The 19715-nt window shown below is 51.5% G+C and overlaps 9 protein-coding genes across 9 annotated transcripts; 8 read left to right on the forward strand and 1 right to left on the reverse strand.

The window, feature by feature from the left end:
- Positions 1-606: 606 nt before the first annotated feature.
- Positions 607-2043, forward strand: ASPSYDRAFT_157811 (putative nuclear envelope protein Brr6; the record flags this gene model as incomplete). Its single annotated transcript, XM_040842672.1, has 3 exons — positions 607-721; positions 772-1658; positions 1705-2043. The coding sequence occupies 3 exons, from the start codon at positions 607-609 to the stop codon at positions 2041-2043; spliced, it is 1341 nt and encodes a 446-aa protein (XP_040699421.1).
- Positions 2044-3025: 982 nt separating this feature from the next.
- ASPSYDRAFT_158583 (uncharacterized protein) lies at positions 3026-4531 on the forward strand (the record flags this gene model as incomplete). Its single annotated transcript, XM_040842736.1, has 4 exons — positions 3026-3305; positions 3350-3567; positions 3621-3861; positions 3909-4531. 4 exons carry the CDS (start codon positions 3026-3028, stop codon positions 4529-4531), a joined length of 1362 nt encoding a protein of 453 aa, XP_040699422.1.
- A 792-nt stretch (positions 4532-5323) lies between these two features.
- ASPSYDRAFT_48823 (uncharacterized protein) lies at positions 5324-6611 on the forward strand. Its single transcript, XM_040847711.1, has 2 exons — positions 5324-5865; positions 5964-6611. The coding sequence occupies exons 1-2, from the start codon at positions 5668-5670 to the stop codon at positions 6447-6449; spliced, it is 684 nt and encodes a 227-aa protein (XP_040699423.1). The 5' UTR covers positions 5324-5667; the 3' UTR covers positions 6450-6611.
- An 846-nt stretch (positions 6612-7457) lies between these two features.
- Positions 7458-8097, forward strand: ASPSYDRAFT_48824 (uncharacterized protein). Its single transcript, XM_040847712.1, has 4 exons — positions 7458-7728; positions 7791-7822; positions 7873-7918; positions 7971-8097. The coding sequence occupies exons 1-4, from the start codon at positions 7639-7641 to the stop codon at positions 7983-7985; spliced, it is 183 nt and encodes a 60-aa protein (XP_040699424.1). The 5' UTR covers positions 7458-7638; the 3' UTR covers positions 7986-8097.
- A 1421-nt stretch (positions 8098-9518) lies between these two features.
- ASPSYDRAFT_157747 (uncharacterized protein) lies at positions 9519-10514 on the forward strand (the record flags this gene model as incomplete). The annotated part of the gene is made up of 1 exon (XM_040842667.1): positions 9519-10514. One exon carries the CDS (start codon positions 9519-9521, stop codon positions 10512-10514), a length of 996 nt encoding a protein of 331 aa, XP_040699425.1.
- A 152-nt stretch (positions 10515-10666) lies between these two features.
- On the forward strand, positions 10667-11888 carry ASPSYDRAFT_417554 (uncharacterized protein). Its single transcript, XM_040846335.1, has one exon. The coding sequence runs from the start codon at positions 11009-11011 to the stop codon at positions 11621-11623; it is 615 nt and encodes a 204-aa protein (XP_040699426.1). The 5' UTR covers positions 10667-11008; the 3' UTR covers positions 11624-11888.
- Positions 11889-12776: 888 nt separating this feature from the next.
- ASPSYDRAFT_48827 (fungal specific transcription factor domain-containing protein) lies at positions 12777-14627 on the forward strand. Its single transcript, XM_040847713.1, has 2 exons — positions 12777-12829; positions 12883-14627. Exons 1-2 carry the CDS (start codon positions 12790-12792, stop codon positions 14583-14585), a joined length of 1743 nt encoding a protein of 580 aa, XP_040699427.1. The 5' UTR covers positions 12777-12789; the 3' UTR covers positions 14586-14627.
- Positions 14628-14830: 203 nt separating this feature from the next.
- On the forward strand, positions 14831-16946 carry ASPSYDRAFT_92749 (amino acid permease; the record flags this gene model as incomplete). The annotated part of the gene is made up of 8 exons (XM_040852725.1): positions 14831-14978; positions 15040-15151; positions 15226-15352; positions 15440-15597; positions 15687-15866; positions 15917-16011; positions 16064-16435; positions 16531-16946. The coding sequence occupies 8 exons, from the start codon at positions 14831-14833 to the stop codon at positions 16944-16946; spliced, it is 1608 nt and encodes a 535-aa protein (XP_040699428.1).
- A 1565-nt stretch (positions 16947-18511) lies between these two features.
- On the reverse strand, positions 18512-19306 carry ASPSYDRAFT_418538 (uncharacterized protein). Its single transcript, XM_040846353.1, has 3 exons — positions 19052-19306; positions 18681-18996; positions 18512-18625 (listed from the first exon to the last, which is right to left on the reverse strand). Exons 1-3 carry the CDS (start codon positions 19220-19222, stop codon positions 18621-18623), a joined length of 492 nt encoding a protein of 163 aa, XP_040699429.1. The 5' UTR covers positions 19223-19306; the 3' UTR covers positions 18512-18620.
- Positions 19307-19715: the final 409 nt, after the last annotated feature.

Here is a 19715-nt window from a genome sequence, read left to right on the forward strand (position 1 = left end):
TATAATATGAGCGATCGGACTGGAGTTGGGCTAGAGCTTTTTGATTCCCATTAGATGATTTGATTTCGGAGTCTGTTGGCGCTTAGTTATCGATCCGTGCTGCTGCGTTTTTGATCCGACACGGGTATTTGGCGGCGGCACCGACCTAGAATTTTCCTTTCGAGCCGACGGCGATGATGATATTGGTTATTGTTATTATAATCAGAATGAACATATATAAATGGCCGTGGCTCTGTTGTAGAATGTATGCACTGTAGATCCACAGAAACGGTGCGCCTGGGGCGGAGCCCGCAGTGAGGGGGAGCTCAGGCCAGGCGATCGGAGAGTGAACGGTGAAGTCGACTCATGGTAAGGACAGAAATAATAATGCAAAAAGAAGGGTCTCTATCTGTTGAAAGAATGACTCGCTCGCATGTGAACTGAGGGGTGTGAATGCGGTTGCTGGGCCCCGGCAGTGATTGTTTACCAAAACAAAAAGGGAAGCGGAAAAAGTCGAGATCCTTGGCCCAAAATCCTCCGCAGATCACCTCTTCCTCCGCACTTTCATCACCCACCCGTTCACTCGCATTTTCCCTTTCCCTGATCAGTTTGTCCAACTGCTACAAAATGGATAAGCGAACAGCGGAGAGTCCAATGGACTTTGAGTGGCAGTCCAGGGCCCCTGGGGATGTCACCTCGCCATTTTACCAGCTTAGCATGCAACACGACAACCAGAAGAAGCGTGCGTGACAGCCTCCCTTCCATTAATAGATTTATGCTAACATGTCTTAGGGTCTCACAATGTGTTTGACTCCCCGGAAAAGAAGCCCATCCCAGCCCTCCGCGAGCCCAACTCGCAACCATTCCTTTTCTCCCAGACGAAACCCGCAGCCACGTCAAAATCGCCGTTTGCTCAGCCCGCCTTCATGACACCCCGCAAATTCGATCTGGACTTTTCCTCGGGAGCCGAAAACATGTCGTCCCCAGAAAATGCCGATAATGACGAAACACCAGAGCAGCCTGCAAAGGCAGGCCATCGAAATTCGCTATTCGGCATGTACGGACGGTTTGCGCCAAGCCCCGGTCGAGGCGAAATCCCACGGATGAACCACTATTCCAACGCAGCCGCGAGACGAGTTCAGAAGCGAAGACTACGAAATAAGACGCTAGATTTGCGACTCCGGAAAGAGGATAGTGATGATGAGAGCGATCGGCCGAGCAGCAGTGAAAGTCAGCAGGGCATCACGAAGAAGGGCCAGAACCCCACAGATCAGCCATCGCGAATGTCCACATTTTCCGACTTTTTTGCACTGCTGGAAGCGCACCCGAATGTTCCAAATATTCTGTCCTGGTGGGCACAGCTTGTCGTCAACCTTTCGTTGTTTTCGCTTGCGGTGTACGTCGTGTTTGGATTTGTATCAGCTATCCGCGCGGAATTTGACCAAGCTGCCGAGGAAGTCTCCGATACGATATTGGCCGAGATGGCTGTTTGCGCAAAGAGTTATGTTGATAACCGGTGCGCCGGCGGTGATCGACTGCCAGCATTGGAGACCGTCTGCGAGAACTGGGAGCGATGCATGAACCGTGACCCGGCCAAGGTTGGAAGAGCCAAGGTGTCGGCACAGACCATGGCGATTATCATCAACAGCTTTATCGACCCGATCAGCTGGAAAGCGATTGTAAGTTATTCACATCTCGTGCTACGCTTCAAACTAATCATTTCAGTTGTTTTTCCTTGTCACTATCTCGACTGTCACTGTTGTCAGCAACTGGTCGTTCCGGTCATTCAGGAGTCGCTACAACCAGCATGACTACGCTCACCCGCCTCCTACGTATTCTCGACAATCGTCTGCTCAGCACCAGATGCCTCCACAACTGCCTGGACAGCATTCTGCGCTCGGATATCTGGGAACACAGCACCAGAACGATACCGGCTTCGAAAATCAGGATATGCCGCTAATGCTCGAGCACCAAAAGACAGTGAATTTCACAGAACGCAGTCGGGAGCGATCTAGAAATCCCCGCACCCCGAGCCCCGTGAAACGGGGCAGGAAACTAATTTAACTTCCCTCTTCTTTCATTTACAGCATCAGCGACTGGTTCTGGCGTTTCTTTGTCTTCCTCGTTTATTTCCACTTATTATATTTTGGGCGATAGAGCCCGGCTTAGGGACTGGGATGTTTTCACATGGTGGTAGGAGTTTAATATCACTTGCTTGTACATAATATACCACATGGAATTTGCTGAATTGTTTCTTCGGACAGCACTGTAACTCCTCTCTTTTGCCCAACACTATCCGCGCGATGTTACCATACCCCTTGTCTATGGTCTCAGGAGCTCGGTTATATTACGGGCCTTGATGGATATCGGAATGGTGCAAGTGATAGCCGTGTCTAACCGACAATGTGTCAGTGCGATTGGAGAAGATACACATCGTGAGTTTGTCCATGCTTGCCCTGCATTGTGACAGCTTATCTGCTGAACAATAGTGGCAAAAATGGGCTGCTACCTGGCCCACCAACTCAATGCACCGAGACTGCCTGGACAATTCTCAGACGGCAACAATTGAAGAAAGCGGGGCAATATCGACATGCACATTGTCTCTTGTGTGATCGAGTGTTGTTACATAGCCAGAGGGCCAAGAAGCGCGGATCACCAGTCCAAGATCGCACCGACGCCGCTATCCAACCACATCCGCAGCCCTTCTTTGTGGCGCTGTAACCCAAGCCCTGCAATGTCAAACAATCTCTTCCTTCCGCGAATCATCCTCGTGCTTACAATTAAGTCTATCGGTAGCCCAGGACGAGCTGCTGTTATCTCCCCCCGCATGTGCGTGATATATCGTACATTGAATGTCCTCCTTCCTATAAAGAAGTAGTATGATAAGAAAAGGTTGCTTGGCAGTACTGGCTTATGCCAGTTGGACGGTTCGCCACGGGGATGTTGGCGGTCTCCGAAACTTATATAAGGCAGGTGGAAGCCGATGAGATTCTCAGCAACCAATTCCCTCATTGATCATTTCGTTCTCTGGGTTCCTCAGTCCGCAATGAAGCTCGCACTCATCTCTCTCCTATCCATGGCCTGTGTGGCGTCAGCATCACACCGAGGTGGAAGAACAATGGAGCACCTCATGTCGCTGAAGATGCAGTCCAGAGAGCGTGCCCGGGGCCAGGGGCTGTTCGATCTGAACCGCTACCCCGATCAGGCGCACAAGAAATGCAGACGGGGCAAGGCGGGAGAGTATTCTTGCCAGAACGTCGATCTCCTGAGCTTTCTCAGCCACCAGGCTCTGGGCAGCGTCACCCGTGAGGGCAACGATCTTTGGGGTAAGCGTGCAGAAATTGTTGCCGTAGTGAGCTAATGAGTGTAGGCTGGACTTCTGCTGATGGGCGCGAGTTCGGCGTCGTTGGACAGACAGACGGTGTTGCGTTTGTTGAGGTCCTTGAGGACGGTAGTCTTGAATATGTCGGGCGACTGGCAACTCAGACGGAGCCCTCTGTTTGGCGTGATGTCAAGGTCATCGGTGACCATGCGTATATTGGCTCCGAGGCGCCAGGCCATGGGCTCCAGATTTTCGATCTGAAGAAGGTGCGTTAGCTTGTCACTGACCGAGTACCGTCTGGTTTAGCTCACGTTCATAGTTGACTACAACATCCGCCTCGGATCCGACAGAGTTCTCGCCATCGAAGGACTTGACAGCCTGGTACAACGAGTTCGGAAGCTCCCACAATATCGTATCACACGAGGAGACGAACATGATCTATGCGGTTGGGACATCGAGAAACCTTACCTGCGCTGGAGGTCTGTGGATGGTCGATGTGTCCGACCCGGCCAAACCTTTTTCGCCCGGTTGTGCCAATGAAGATGGCTATGTGCATGATGGTAAGGACCGACTGGTTCTCCAGATATCCGGCTCTAATTCCTCCTAGCTCAGTGCGTCATCTATAAGGGCCCGGATAAGAAGTACGTCGGCCAGGAAATTTGCTTCAACTACAACGAAGATACATTGACCATCGTTGATGTGACCGATAAAACGGACCCTATCCAAATCTCGAAGACGCCCTATGTCGGCGCCAGCTACACCCATCAAGGCTGGCTCGTTGATCCAGAGGATCACTCCTACCTGCTCCTTGATGATGAACTCGATGAAATGGACGGTACTGGTGCTGCTGCGAACGGCCACACCACGACCTACATTTTCGACATCAAAGATCTCTCCGCCCCCAAGCACACCGGTCTCTACCAGTCCCCCGTGCGCTCAATCGACCACAACCAATACGTCGTCAACGGCCTCACATACCAGTCCAATTACGGCAGTGGCCTGCGCATCGTCGATGTGAGCTCGGTCTTTGAGGACCCGTCCGGCTCTGCATTCAAGGAGGTCGGCTCTTTCGACGTCCACCCTGAGGACGATGCCGAGGGAGGCGAGGTGGAATTTGTCGGCAGCTGGAGCGTGTACCCCTACTTCGCAAGCGGGCATATTCTACTCAACAGTATCGAGCGGGGTATCTATTCGCTCAAGTATACTGGGCCAAGTGCCAGTCGGGGCTAGTAGGTTCACTAGCGGGATAGGCAGGTCATGCGGTCAAGTGCCGTGCCCGAAGATGAACGATCTGCTTAACCCCGCAGAAAAGGAAGGGAAACGAGGGCTGGTAAGCCTAGTAGAGATATTCTCCGGCCATGCATGGAGAGAACCAACCCCAAGACGGCCCAAGAAACTCCGAAACAATCCGGCCTCTCTGACAAGTCCCCACACTTAGAGCAATATAATATATTATGTTCCTCGGATGCGGCATCTCATAAAACAAGGAGAAAAAAGTATAGTAAGACATCCAGGGCCATTGTTACCTCGGTTTCACGGCAGTTAGAATTCCCCATGGCGTTACGGCAGTCGCTCAGTGCATGTCTTTCCTCTTCTCTGTGGATTAGAACTGGATAATAGCCTAAGCACTTAGTGCATACTTCCAATGCCGCCCACCTCTTGACTACTCACTCTTGGATGATCCTTCCTTAGCCTGAAACGAATCAATCCCCGAACGCCCCGATTACACCCCTGTCACTTCCCCGCAATCTTCAGAACCTTCACGTATCCTACACTCGTGCCTGTTCTTGAGATGGCTGTACTCTGTAGGGCACACGCACGTCCCTGCATGGGGCTGGTGCCACCCTCAAACAAACCGGTGACTCAGTCAGACTCGAACTCGGGGCAAATACCCGAGTCAGGCAGACGGGCCAAATTTCAGACATGTCGATTATTCTGTGTCAATTCGGCTCTTTGTGGATAACGTATGAAGCAGCGAAAACGACTTTTTGGTTCCATGCAGCCCAGAAAAGTAGGGCAGGGTCGACTCGGACGATGGTGTTTGATTTGCTTCTACCTAACTGCCTGCATATAGGGTGGTAGGCACGTACCGCACATCCCTAGGTTCGTTCCTCACGGTAGATAGAAGCTTGGCTTAGTGGCTAGGGTTGGAGACGTAACATCCTAGGTAAATTGGAAATGCCGTGGCGGTAGTTGTCGTGCGGCAGCGACGGCGATGAGACAGAGGGGCATGTATAAATACCTGATGCCACACGGGCAATGTAGGGGAAAAAAAAAGTATCAACCAACACAGGTCATCCAGCCAGCTCTATCACCAGCTCAAGTGCTCCCCGGCTCAATCAGTCTTTGCTATCATCCGTTCCATCATGGCTATCAGTCTTCGTGCACTTCTTGTTGCGGCCCTGGCTACCTTCGCCATTGCAAACCCTGTGCCCAATGCCAACCCCGAGGCAGACATAGCCCTGGAACGCCGGCAGATCACCACCTCAGACGACCTGAAGAACGGCGACTGCAAGCCCGTGGCGTTTATCTTTGCCCGTGGTTCTACCGAGACAGGCAACATGGTACATACAACAGCCCCCACGTCCCTTCCATAGTCCGGAAGCAAACCCACCCTAGCAATGTAACGTTGCTAACGAACTAATTGTCAAAAATAATATAGGGCTTCATAGTCGGCCCCCAAGTATGCAACGGTCTAAAATCCAGACTCGGCTCGGACCAAGTCGCCTGCCAGGGCGTGGGCGACGCCTACACAGCCAACCTGATCCCTAACTTCCTACCGGATAATACAGATCAGGAATCCATAGACGCCGGTGTGGACATGTTCAAGCTGGCCGACGAGTGCGGCGAAGACACTCAGATCGTCGCAGCCGGATACAGCCAGGGCTCGGCCGTGATTTCGGGGGCGGTGCAGGCGCTCGACGACTCGCTCAGGGACAAAGTTAAGGGTGTTGCGCTGTTTGGGTTCACGCGTAACTTGCAGGATGATGGACAGATTCCGGGATACCCAGAGGATCAGACCAAGGTTTATTGTGCCGTTGGTGATCTGGTTTGCTCTGGCACGCTGATTATCACCCCGGCGCATTTGACGTACGGCAGTGATGCGGGTGATGCAGCCGACTTTTTGGCAGGTACTGTTGATGCGTAGGCTCATTGGTCTTTGGAACCTAGTATGAGCACTTCTGTGAAGCTGGACTGGGGTGAGCTGGTGGTTGAAGACTTTGTACTCATTCTTATGCTTTTAGGTAGCTTTCGGGTCTGCTGTGCAGGTCCAGATTATATAACGAGTGTTATTCATTGCCGTTACCCGTCGTAGCACATCCTAAGGAAATATTTAAGGAAGGTAACCGCAGCGTAATAAGAGATTGATCATCTTGCGGGTGCCGATGTGGCGTTTTCCATGCTGGCTTGGATACTAGCAGCACCACACAAGGCACCTGGTCCGGATAACTGAAACAAATCTAGAGAAGAGCAAATTCAAGAAATGTTCAATAGTCGGAACTATTCGATTCGAGAGTCGGTTCGATAGCCCTTGTAGGGATTCTCTTCATTTGGGATGTAGAGAGTCACGTATACCACATTGCCCGGCGATGGCATTGATGGAGCCGTCAGCGGATGCAAAGAGCAAGATAGGTTCAGCATATGCAATGGCACACTCCGCAAGAAGCCGAGAGAAGAGTTGTTGGTTGTATGATGCCAGGTACCATGACACCGTCGATAGTGCCAACTTTCAACCTCACACGTTCATGACCAAGATTCAGCCCGCGGAGTCTCTCCGTCTCTGCATCCACTGACGGCGAAACAAACATCCAAACAAGAAGACACCAAGGATAAACCCTTCCAGCTGGATAACTGCAATTGGTGCCAAGCTCAACATGTACACTGCCACGTCAGTCTGGACCATGACAGGCCTAGACACGCCCAAGAGCTGCCATATCTCATTCGCCGCACCCACTTCCTCAGGCGCCCCGGCCGGATGCTTCTGGGAACTGATCGCCGCTATAAGCTGAGGTGAGACGGCGATCACCCTGCAAGCCCGCGGCTGATGCAGATCAAGTACCTTGAAGAGACCATCAAGCCTTGGCGGCCAAGGTTATCATCCTTCTCTGACGATGTGTTGGAGAGGGCCAGTGTATGATAGGTGCTGGCCTGGTTACAACAAGGCCTCAGCCTCGCCGTTGCAACTCGAGACCGCAATATCTTTCTTCGTCTGACAGTCTGGCGGGGGCCGGCGAGGGTATAAATACCTACTTCTTGCCCGCCTCATCCATCCTCATTATCGCATCATCCTCAACCAATTCAAAGAAAGAACCAATCTACTCTATTTACTACCCAAAATGCGCGTCATTGCTGCCTTCGCTGCCCTCCTGGCTCTGGCCTACGCCTCCCCTACTCTGGAAACTAGACAACAGGGTGAGAACTGCCAGGTAGGTCACATATATTATAATATGCAGCCCGCAGGTAGCAGGGTCTAATATTCTGTCAACAGGAGATCTTCTTCCCTGACAGCTGTGATGCCCAGTGAGTATCTTCCAGGCAGGATTTGGTAATGTTACTTACATATGTCTTAGCGGTCTTGTTGAGTGTGACGGTGCCGGATCTATCCGCATTTGCTGCGTATGTTCCCTTATCCAATATTGTTTGAGAATCCTTGTCTAACTGCGTATAGACCCGCTGCTACTAAGGGATGAGTTTATGGAAAAAGGGTGTGACGTGGCACGATACAACTATGACATATGTTTAAGCTGATAGTACATATTTCGGGAACTGTATAGGTCATCCTAACAATGAAAGGCTTCTTGACTATGTCTAAGCATCCAATAGTTTCAACATAATAGTACCAAGTTACGGTCCTTGCTGATACTCTCGTACAAATAACAACGACATTGTGGCACCGCCTAAAGAAGCTCGGACGCCTAGCAAAACATCTCGAAGACGCGTTCCAGCACGCAGACTCCTCAACGCATCCTGAATTTCCAATTGGTGGCAGATAATCCTTCTTCACTCACATCTGAAACCCTCAACCGCCGCCGAGAACCTTTGATGCTGATTAAACTTGGAGTGGAATTAGCATTTCGTCATTTTCATGAAGTTAAGATTCTAACTTACCTTAATAGACAGTGAACGCTTTGCATAGTGGAATCACTTTGACCCCTTATCGCACTATGCTAATAATATAGGAGCAGGCTATTTTGAATAGCAGAATCTGTTTAGAAGCTGCTGGCTCGCCTTTAGAACAAGGTGCTTACAAGGAGGAATATAAGTTATTCCAATGAAAGGTTTCAGAAAGGTTGTGGATGTTTTTCCCGATGGGTAATACAGACTGCTGCATTGAACTAGCTTGTATACTTGTTATCGCAGATTTCTCCAGAAGCAGTATCCCGTATACGTATGTTGGATTAAGAGATCTATACCCCCGTTTGATTATGTGCTACTAAAAGTAATATAGGTCACTGGTTTGTAAAGAAGGAGCCTTGGTCGAGCTTAAACTCATTGCCGATCCATGAGCGTCGGAGATGGAAATGCGATGTGCACCAGGGTCAGCTCCTCAACGAGCGTGACTGTTGAGATAGCTAAAGAGTTGCTCTACTTTGGCAAGTATACATACCTTCTATGAGAGTGGACTGCACTGACCTACTCATAATACCCCTGCACATTCAGTTTTTGTTACTGCAACAGGATGAGGAATTATATAGTGGGCATTGACTGCGATGTCTCTATGTATGCCCAGAAATATTGTGAGATGAGGCGGGCTATAGTTGCAGTCCAGGCTCCACTTTCTCGACCTGCTGGTGCCTATGAAGCATTCACTGCACTGCGTGGCTGAAATCCGTATATACAGGAAAGATACCCCGGCCAGTGAGTGCTCAGGCTACATAGAAAAGGTGCTTATTTACTTTGTATACTCTCTTCAACATACCCCTGTAGAAAGCTCTGCTCGTTTATTGTTCCTGAGCTGCTGGACACATTCAACGCCTTAGGGCTGAAAGACAGTGGCGTCTCCACCAACAATGAATATACCTACCAGAAACATGGAAGACAATGCATCCATTCACTAATCCTTAACAGCTTTCTTGCAGAGCTAAGTGAAGGAGCCACAGACATATAATCCCCATGCCACTTGTTGCTTGATTTCGTCTCGGTCCTTTCCAATACCAACACCACCTCTCCTACAGCTACACTTCCGCTTCTCCATAACAGAATCACACCGACCAAGATGCCATCACAAACACCACATACTCCCTCTCCAGGGACACCCCCAAATTCCTCATTCACAATCGGCTGGATCTGCCTCCGGTCGCTAGACACCCTCCCCGCCCGCGAAATGCTCGACCAGACCTACGGACGAAACCCGATAACGCAACGCCCCGCCGACAAAAACGCCTACAACCTCGGCAGAATAGGACGCAACAACATCGTCATGGCCATGCTCCCCGCCGACAAGCCCGGCTGCAAACCCAGCATGGCCATGGCCTCCCAAATCGCCGCAGACATGAAAGCCACGTTCCCGAATCTGAAACACGGGGTGCTGGTTTCGACGGGGAGCGGGATTCCGTCGGAGCATCAGGATATCAGGCTGGGCGATGTTGTTGTCGGTACGCCAGATCGCGCTTTCAAGGGCGTGGTGCGGTTCGAGGATGTCGGCGTTGAGGGTGTCAATCGGGTGACGACGGGGATTAGCACGTATTCAGGGCTTCTGGTGAACATATCGAACTTGCTCGCGGCGGACCGGAAACTGGGCAAGGCGAGTAAGTTCCATGAATTTCTTGTGACGCTGTTTTGGCATTGGTACCCGGAGAGAAAGGAGGAGCATTCGTATCAGGGCACCTCCTACGATAAGCTCTTTGACGCCGGATACAGGCATGCCGATCCAATCGACCAGCATTGCATGTCCTGTGACCCGAAAAAGATCGTCAGCAGGGAGAAGAGGAAGGACACGCATCCGGTTGTTCACCTTGGGACGATTGCCTCGTCGGATGACCCCGTTACAGACCCTGCCGTGCGTCAGCTTTTGGAGATGAAATTCGGCGCAAAGGCAATCCAGGTCGGGGCTGCAGGGTTGGGTGATGAGTTTCCTACACTTATTATCTGTGGTATCAAGGACTATGCAGACTCACATAGGAACGAGCACTGGGATAGGTATGCGTCGGCTGCTGCAGCGGCGTATGCACGGGAGCTGTTGCTTCCCCTTGGACAACTCCATCAGGAATAGATCCTGACTGCTAGACTGGTTGGACTCTGTTTGGAGATATCTTTGATGTACATTATATGTTCACCTTATGTGCTACGTATAGATGGTATAGATGGTATAGATGGTATAGATGGGCCCAACTGTGACTACTACGGATTCATAGACACAGCATTATGAATATAACTATTTTTACTTAGTAATTGTATTTTCTTGCAGTCCGAAATAGAGTGGAGCTAGAGTAGGGCGTTAAGCTGTCGAGTCTGGTTGACTGGCACATTTATTGTTATTCAACCAATATGTATATCTCCAAGATTAAGCCTTTCTCCCAAAAATTATCAAGCCTCCATTCCTACATCCCTGATCTTATAATAAACCATAATATGCATCTGCCAAGAGAGCACAGAATGAGTCAGCGCGGGGCTCTATACCGAAGCTGCACTCAGCCTCACTTCCACCTTCGCCTTGCAGCAAACTAAACTTGGAATAAAAGAAAATAAACATATATACAGCGCAGAATGACATTCAACTTCCTCGCCCTCCCCCCCGAAATCCGCCTCCACGTCTACCCGCACCTCTTCAACCCCAGCAAATACAGATCCAGCTACCGGCGCATCACACGGCTCACAGAAGAAGCCGAAGAGGAAGCCAAAAGCCACTGCTCGGACGATGCCCAGCGCCGCACGATCCCCGACGTCTCACTGCCCAGAATCTACCTCGACCGGTCAACGCCGCCCATCCTCCTCGTCAACCGGCAGATCACATCAGAGGCCCTCCCCGTCCTCTACGGGACGACGCTCACAGTGTCCAGCACGCCGACGACATATCTGGCGATGTGGCAGATGGACCTGGCCGAGTTTATCTGCGAGACGCTGCTGCAGCGGATGCAGTTTGTGGTGCTGAAACTGACGTTTCCCGAGAAGTACTTTGTCTTTGAGCTGTTGGAGATTTGGGGCGTGAGGAATGAGCTGAGGAGGCTTGTTTTGCTTGTTCCTGTGGAAAGGCCGTACTATGATACCATGAAGGCGCAGTGGGATCTTGTTGAAAGGCGGTTGAGGACGTTTGCAGATAATCAGGGGTTTGCGTTTGAGATGCAGTTTGAGCGGCCAAAGACAGGTTGTACGCAGGATTGATGGATATTGATTCGTCGTATGGCTTGACATGCAATTGAGGTAGAGATCAGAGTGATCATGTCGGGCTAAACAAGCATTGCTCAAGTGCAGCAATTAGGGTTAAGCCACCCAACAAGGTCAGAATAGAGACATCACATCGCGGTTGGCTTCAGGTTGCTCGCATAAACCAAGCCAGTACCCGCTGAGTGAGTTGCGAACAAAGAAAATCGCAGAGATATGGAAACATGCGGATGCACAGTTCTGATAGACAGACACTACTTCTGTATTCCGATCCTTGAACCGATGACAATATCGAAGACGGTAGTTTTCAGTCTTGATATTGTTAGGAATGTCGCCACCCAGTATGCAGGGTTCAGTTAGTCGACCTCGCCGACACCGGAATAGGCAATCAAATACTCCTGCAACAGAGCTTAAATGTTGTCGGTGGGGAACCCAGCGGCAGTGCAGCGCAATTTTGCCTTCACAGAGGCGAATTGGCCACGTTATTGCGTGGAACTGGGTCTGATCGCCGGCGGGATTTCTCGGAACAGATGCAGATCGAGATATCGGATCCGATGGTCTGTCTTGCTGGTTGCACTCAACGCTGTGTACGAGTAGTTCATAGTTCATGCCAGTTAAACAGCTATCGCAGTGTAGGAGCCCGAGTCCCAATGTGTATGCCGTCGTGGACACCAGCACACAGCGGCCGTCTGTACGGATATGCAATGCCGGCAATCTCTCAACGCGGGGCTCCAGCTTCTTTCGAATCGCCGAGGCTCTGGCGCTCTGGACCGCCAAGTGATGTTTAGTGATATTCCTAGTGGAGAAACGGTGGAACTGCTCGTTCATCGATTGGACCCCCCAGCCCTTTGCGGCCTCCGGATGGAGGGAACGCGGGGTGCACTTTGCACTCTTCTTGATCGAGGCGGATTTCGTTCACCGAATTCTTTTCATCTGCTTTTCTCTGGCCTCAATCTGGTGGTAAAGGCACGATATCATGCCTGCTCTCTCTGCTGGATGCGGCTTTTGTCTTTCGAATCACATCCGCTGTGACCTACTCAATGGCCAGTCGCCCTGTTTAACATGTCGCGACTACGGCATCAAGTGTCCGCCGGGGGATGAGACCGAGTAAGTCGTCGCAGGAGCTGTCCGTCGCATTTTGCTAACAATTCAGTGACTCGGTCTCGATGACGGACGCTGGCGACTCTCCCATGGAGGAGGTCATTCGTAAGTAGACGACACCGACACCGACACTGGCAACGTACAGCTAACATGGCCAGATACTCCAGAAGCGCACGAAGAAGGTCGCTTCGACATCGGGCGCATCCACTGGATGACTCCTCTCGATCACTACAAGAACGTCGCCCACGACCTGCTTGGGTTCCCAGTCCCCGGCATCCCCGACATCCCCCAACCGACATACAAAACGACTCTCCCACCGTTTATCCAAAAACTGCCCAGCCTCGCCGATGAAGACGCAGATTACCTCAAGGCGAAGGGTGTATTCTCCCTGCCAGACGAGCGGCTACAGAACGAGCTGCTACGAACATTCGTCCTCCACGTCCACCCCTACCTCCCCGTCCTCGACCTCCCCCCCTTCCTCCAGGCCATCGCCGACAACAATGGCCATTCCGCCGTCAGTCTGCTCCTGATGTACGCCGTCATGTTCTCGGCCATTGCATTTGTCGACCCAACACACATCCAGCGCGCGGGATACACATCTAGAAAGGCCGCGCGCCAGGAGTTCTTCCGGAAAGCACGAGTAAGTCCAGTCGCTGTATCCCACGTCACTATATTAACTATCTACCAGGTCCTATACGACTTCGACGTCGAACGCGACCGCATCGTGCTCATCCAAACGGTCCTCCTCATGACCTACTGGCACGAAAACCAAGACGACCCCAAAGACTTCCGGCACTGGCTCGAGATCGCCCTGTCGCAAGCCGCCCTCGCCATGCCCATCAAGGAGCAAGAACAGCGCACGCGCGCAAGCACATTCACCTCGCCGGGCCTCTGGAAGCGTCTCTGGTGGTGCATGTACACCCGCGACCGCCTCAACGCCCTGAATCTGCGGCGCAGCCCTGTCATCAAAGACGCCGAATTCACCGTGCCCCTGCCTACCCTCTCCGACTTGGACATCGGGCCATACCCCCCTTCTGTCCTCGCCATGCCGGTTCTAGGCGCGTGCGAGGTCCTTCGAAGCCCGACGCAGCAGCAGCATCTCGCGGCCATGTTCATCGAGAAGGCGAAGCTCTGCACCACAATCAGCGGGATCATCTTCCCCATCACGAACGCTGCGGTCTTTGCGCCCGCCGTATTCACGCATTACATCGCTGCCCTGGATGAATGGCACACGAGTCTGCCCAAGGAGGTGCAGTACCACTCGCCTCCTGAGCGAGCAGCCCTCTCCGAAGGCGAGCGCGCGCTGTTCGCATACCGCGCCTGGCTGGAGATGATATACCTCGCGGCATCAGGCGCCCTGCATCGGCAAAACCATGCACAAAGCCAGAACGAAAAATCACTCCAGTCTGGTGGTGGTGGTGATTCTACGACGAATCCATCAGGGGATGGCATCCACTCTGTCACGCAATCCATCGCAGGCGTCGCGGATGGCCTGAACCAGCTTGACCTCGTGCACTGTCTGCCGACGACGACGGTGGGCCTTCTCACGCCGGTGCTGGCTACGCATTTCATGAACATCCGGTCGGAGACGCCGGATCTGTGGCGCAATGCGTTCCAGTCGCTGTATCAATGTTTGAAGGTGCTGGAGAAGCTGGGTGAGGTGTATGAGCTGGCGGAGAGCATGGCGGGATTCTTCCAGGCGGCGATCTGTGGGGATGCCAATGTCGGTACAGATATGAGCACGGCAGAGTCAAGTCGCGAAGCAAGGGAGACGGCGTTTCTGCAGAGGACGTTGACGGCGGAGGAGCTGGAGGGGTTTGCGCGGCTGGTGGGGGGGCGCGCAGGTTTACAGAAGCTGTAGATAATATAATAGAGAGTAGAAAGAGAGCGAAAGATGATGAGAATGAAATTGCAAATCCTCCATCTGCCGTGTCTGTCCATGATAGACACTGCATCAATCCTATAGGCCGGCAGTTGTGTAACCCCCACTTGAAGCTATCACGACATCGCCCGCAAATCAGTGCAATCACCAGCCAAGAATTTAAGAATTGCTTCCTCCCGTTCCAATGGGCCTTTTCTCTCGAAGTCAACCTGTCAATCTTCGCAATGCTTCCCTGGAAAGACCAGACCTCGCACGTCAACAATGAAGTCGAGGTCGAGTCCTCGCCTGGTACCTCTCATGACCACGATCCCTTGAATGCGCCGCTGAAGCGCAAGCTGCAATCGCGGCACTTGCAGATGATTGCGATCGGGGGTACGCACGCTTCCAGATACACTTCATCCCACCTCATCACTGACACATACTATAACAACAGGCATCATCGGACCCGGCCTACTCGTCGGCTCCGGCAATGCCTTCAAGGAGGGCGGACCCGCAGGCGTGCTGATAAGTTTCTCGCTGGTCGGGATCGTCGTTTATTTCGTCATGTATGCATCCAATAATACATTGTTTATGTGTCTACCTTATAGTTGTGGACCTGTTCTAACGGCAGTGCACACAGGCAAGCCCTAGGCGAAATGGCCACCGCGATCCCGGTCACCGGCTCCTTCACCGAGTACGCCGGGCGCTTTGTCGACGACTCGCTTGCGTTTGGCCTTGGGTGGGCGTATTGGTATCTCTGGATTACGGTTTGTCTTCTACCCCTTGCAATGTCCTAGACGCGTTCCAAAGTCCTATTACAGCCACACGTGATACGGTGATGGCTAACAGCACAGGTCCTCGCAAACGAATACAACGCGGTGTCCCTGGTCATAATGTACTGGACCGACGTCGTCCCGCAATGGGCCTGGATCCTGATCTTCTGGTTTCTATTCCTGGGCCTGGCAAATTTCGGGGTGCGCGAGTATGGCGAGATGGAGTTTTGGTTGTCGTTGTATGTCCGCCAACCACTTACCTACCATGCACTTTTATCAATCAAATAAGCATACGGAGCCGGGTGGGTCATCAACTAATGAAGTACAGAATCAAAGTCCTCGCCCTGATCGTATTCTTTATCCTCTCAATCTGCATCAGTACCGGGGGGATTGGCGGCCGGACAATCGGGTTCAAGTACTGGCATGATCCAGGCCCGTTTGCGGACTCGATTAATGGCGTTGCGAAGACGTTTGTTGTTGCAGGGACGCTGTATGCTGGGACAGAAATGTAAGCTTATCCTGTTTCTCTTAGAATAGCCACTAATGAGATGGGAATAGGGTCGGTATCACAGCTGGAGAATCAAGCAACCCGCAAAAAGCCGTCCCAATCGCCATCAAACAGGTCTTCTGGCGCATCCTGGTCTTTTACATCGGTACCTACCTCTGCAATATGTCTGCTAAGTATTACGGAGTTAATAAGAGCAGGAACAATGTTCTTCATCGGCATCCTCATGCCCTACACCGACACCCGCCTAATAGGCGACAGCTCCTCCAGCGCCAGCTCCCCGTTAACAATCGCCCTCTCGGACGCCGGAATCCTGCCCGCCGCACACCTCATCAACGCCCTGATCGTGATCAGCGTGATCTCCGCCGGAATCGGGTCCCTGTACGCCTCGTCGCGCACGATCCTGTTCATGGCGCGCACGGGCAAAGCGCCCAAGATCCTGGGCCGCACGAATGCACGCGGCGTGCCCTGGGTGGCTATCGTGTTTTCGAATATCTTCACCTGCATTGTGTTTTTGACGGTGGGGAATGAGGCCGGGAAGGTTTATAATGCCCTTATTACGCTTTCGGGGGGTATGTCTTCTCTTCCTCAAATTACTTACAGCCTATATTCCATATACACCTGCAAGCTACGTGGTATGTAAATGGCACCGCTAACATGTGAATAGTGGCAACATTCCTCGTCTGGAGCACAATCTGCGTAGCGCACATCCGGTTCCGCCTCGCCCTATCTGCACAAGGGCAATCCCCCTCAACGCTCCCTTTCCGCGCAGCGCTGTACCCCTGGGGCACGTATTTCGCGCTCTCCCTCACCGTGTTCCTCGTGTTCTTCCAGGGGTACACGGCGTTTCTGAATCCGTTTAGCGCGGACGATTTCGTGGTGAATTATATCCTTTTACCTGTGTTTGCGCTGTTTGTGGTGGGGTGGAAGCTTTGGCATCGGACGAAGATTGTCAAGTTGGCGGAGATGGATATTTGGACGGGGAGGAGGGAGAGGGAGGCTGATCATGACGAGGATAGTGGGAAAGGGTGGAAGAGTGATAGGGGGTGGAGGGGGAAGGTTTATAGGGGTGTTGTTGGGTGATAAGAGGTTGGATTGTATATGGTGGTATAGACTTCATTGCGTTTCAAATAAACATAACGAATGCCTCGTGAAAGCACATGCCGATATTGTCAGTGTTTTGTAGTTTGGCCTGGACGAGCCATATTTCCACCTAGGAGACGAAAGGGGAGGGGTTGAGGCCAAACTACGCCTCTCGTGACAGTCATGCTGAGGATATGGAGGTCAAAATAGACCCGGTAAGGTCATTCATTGGGCGCCTCCTAGTATGCAGGGTCTTAAAAATCCGTCAGTCCTAGCTCGAGATTTAGGGCTATTCTAACTTGGGTATATAAGGCACAAACATAGATAAAAGCTTATTGGAACTAACAATAACACTAAGAGATCGTAACCCTGCCCTGGGGTCCATCAGCTGCGGTTGCAAGCAGCATAACGATATCTTAAGATGAACCTCATCAGTCGGGGTAAGGTTTTTGGGTAAGTTTAGATTGAGTGTCTTTTAAGTCTGAGTGGGAGCTTGGTGCTAGATTTGATTGTTTTGTCTCCATTCCAAGAAAGACATGGGTGCGGTTATATATATTATATATATATTGTGGAAAAGCTCTACTTAATCGACCTGGAAAGAAGTGTATGGGGTTGGTTGAGACACAGCTATGGAAGGCCTATTTATACCTCTACATTGACACGCTAGCAATAAGCGAGCTTTCCTTGTGTAACTCTATGGTGAAGGCCTCTTTGAAGGTGCAAACGGTGAATTGTCGACCTTGCCAATTCGATATTGATGGAAACGGCGAAGTTCCCGCCTTCACCGGGATCGTCAATGGCGACATATATTACCAGGGAAATAAACAACAAGAAACAGTTTACGCGATTGGTGAGAATATCTGTATACCATCGCAATCTAACGTAAAACACATGATAATGGTCCTAGAACAAAGCATTCAGTGAATTTCAATGTTTTCTATGTTTTAGCTGTACTGCTAGATCTCGTCGGCTTGAGCTCGGGTACGCAGTGATAGTGCTGTTATTTTTAAACACGAGAGAAAATTTAACAGGCTGTTCAAAAGGGCCTTTACCGGGTGAGTACTACCATAATATGTGAAAAAGAATTACATAGGAAGGCCAGAGTAGTTGTATTCAACCAGAAGTTAGAATCCTTTTATGCCCTGGCAAGGCATCTACGAAGAGTCAAGGCAAGAAGCTCACAGGCAAAATAGCTCCCAACCCTATTTCCAACAAACGGGAAAGTACTGGATAGCAAGTGGATTGGATTATTTGCATTGTGACCAGAGATGTGGGAGCGGTGGGTTGTGTTGTTGGCTGTCAAAGGGAAGATGAACTGAGCGGTATCGCATTGGGCCTGTCGTCAAGCACACATAAAATGAGAAGGATCCTCGATAAACCGAGGATATTGCTATACTCTGTAAATGACGGGTAACTTTGGATTCAGTATGTGTAGGAGTCCAAGAAGGAGACTGCATCGTGCAGAGAGCGGCTGACAGGGCTTCGGATCGGACGGGTCCGTCGGATGAGGGGCTGCAATTTCTGGAAAAGTATCAATACTTGACAGGCTAATACCTACGGAGTACGTCAGTAGCCTTGGCTCATCACTGCTTGTCGCCGAGTCAAATGCAGTGGGAGATGAAATGTCGAGGATAAGCTCAGCGAGGGCAAGGCAAGAAAAACAGCGCGATGAGGTTATCCTGACGATACTGATCAGATGGCATATTCAAGAACGCAGGTATAGCACGATGGTACGTATGCGTTTGGAAAGGCTTCGAAAGGATTGGACGTTGTGGATGCTGGCAGTTAGGAATGACGCTGTGGCTGGACGAGTGAGGGACAAGACTGCGATGACCTGCTTTGTGCAACGTTGGCCATTGCTTGCATTCTTTGCATTCTTTGCATGCGCAGTCCGTGCTTGACCTGAGGCTGGGCAAATGATGTCGATTTGCTCTTCGACGACAACTCGCGCACGCAAGGAGCGAAGCAAGCAGCAGGCCAGCAGACAGACCAAGTTCACAGCGAAGGCTACAAGCAATAATATAAGATCCAAATGCCACTCCGGACCAAGGTACGAGCCGAGGACTTGCGCAGGGACGGGCAAGGATACTAAAAAACTAGTTAATTCTCTCGATAGACGAAGCAGAGTCAGGCAGGCAGAGTCGGCAGAATGACAGGCGATGACGAGAGAGACGCCACCGGCCGAGCGAGATTGCGCAAGGAGGAGATCTCGGGCTCGACTCGCCCATGTGACGGCTGGATATTAAAGAGCTTGTTTGGCGTTTTTTAGCTCTCATCCTGGGCGCCAATTTCGCGACGTATTCCCAAACGGGCGTTGAGTGGTTGGCCTGAGACACGGCCAATCCAGGGCTGCATGGGGCCGCGTAAGGGCGACCAGGGTGAGGCAGGCATGCTCTAATGATGCCATTTAGGTTGGTCCATGTGAAGTTGAAGTGACCTGGGAATTATGGGTGTTGGCAGTTGGCATTGTTGTGGTGATCATTGGCCCTATGGGCCGGGGTTTTCTCCAGATCTGCTGGTGCTCCGGTTACCCACTTGGATGAGACAGTTGGACAGATGAAAAGACGATAGATCTCGTCGATCGGTCTGCCAGAGCATTCACCGTGCACCGATTGTTCCATCGCAGAATCAGATTGCAACGGTGACTGCCCCCACAGTGCACAACAGACATCCGCAGAGTCGCTTCAAGAGCCTCTATCGAATCTGGCCTGTAGCGAGGCCAGCTGCTGAGCTCCAGACCTCGAGCTCAGCTTGGTTCAGGAGAACCCT

This window comes from Aspergillus sydowii (assembly GCF_001890705.1).
Source record: "Aspergillus sydowii CBS 593.65 unplaced genomic scaffold ASPSYscaffold_11, whole genome shotgun sequence".
Lineage (NCBI taxonomy): Eukaryota > Fungi > Ascomycota > Eurotiomycetes > Eurotiales > Aspergillaceae > Aspergillus > Aspergillus sydowii.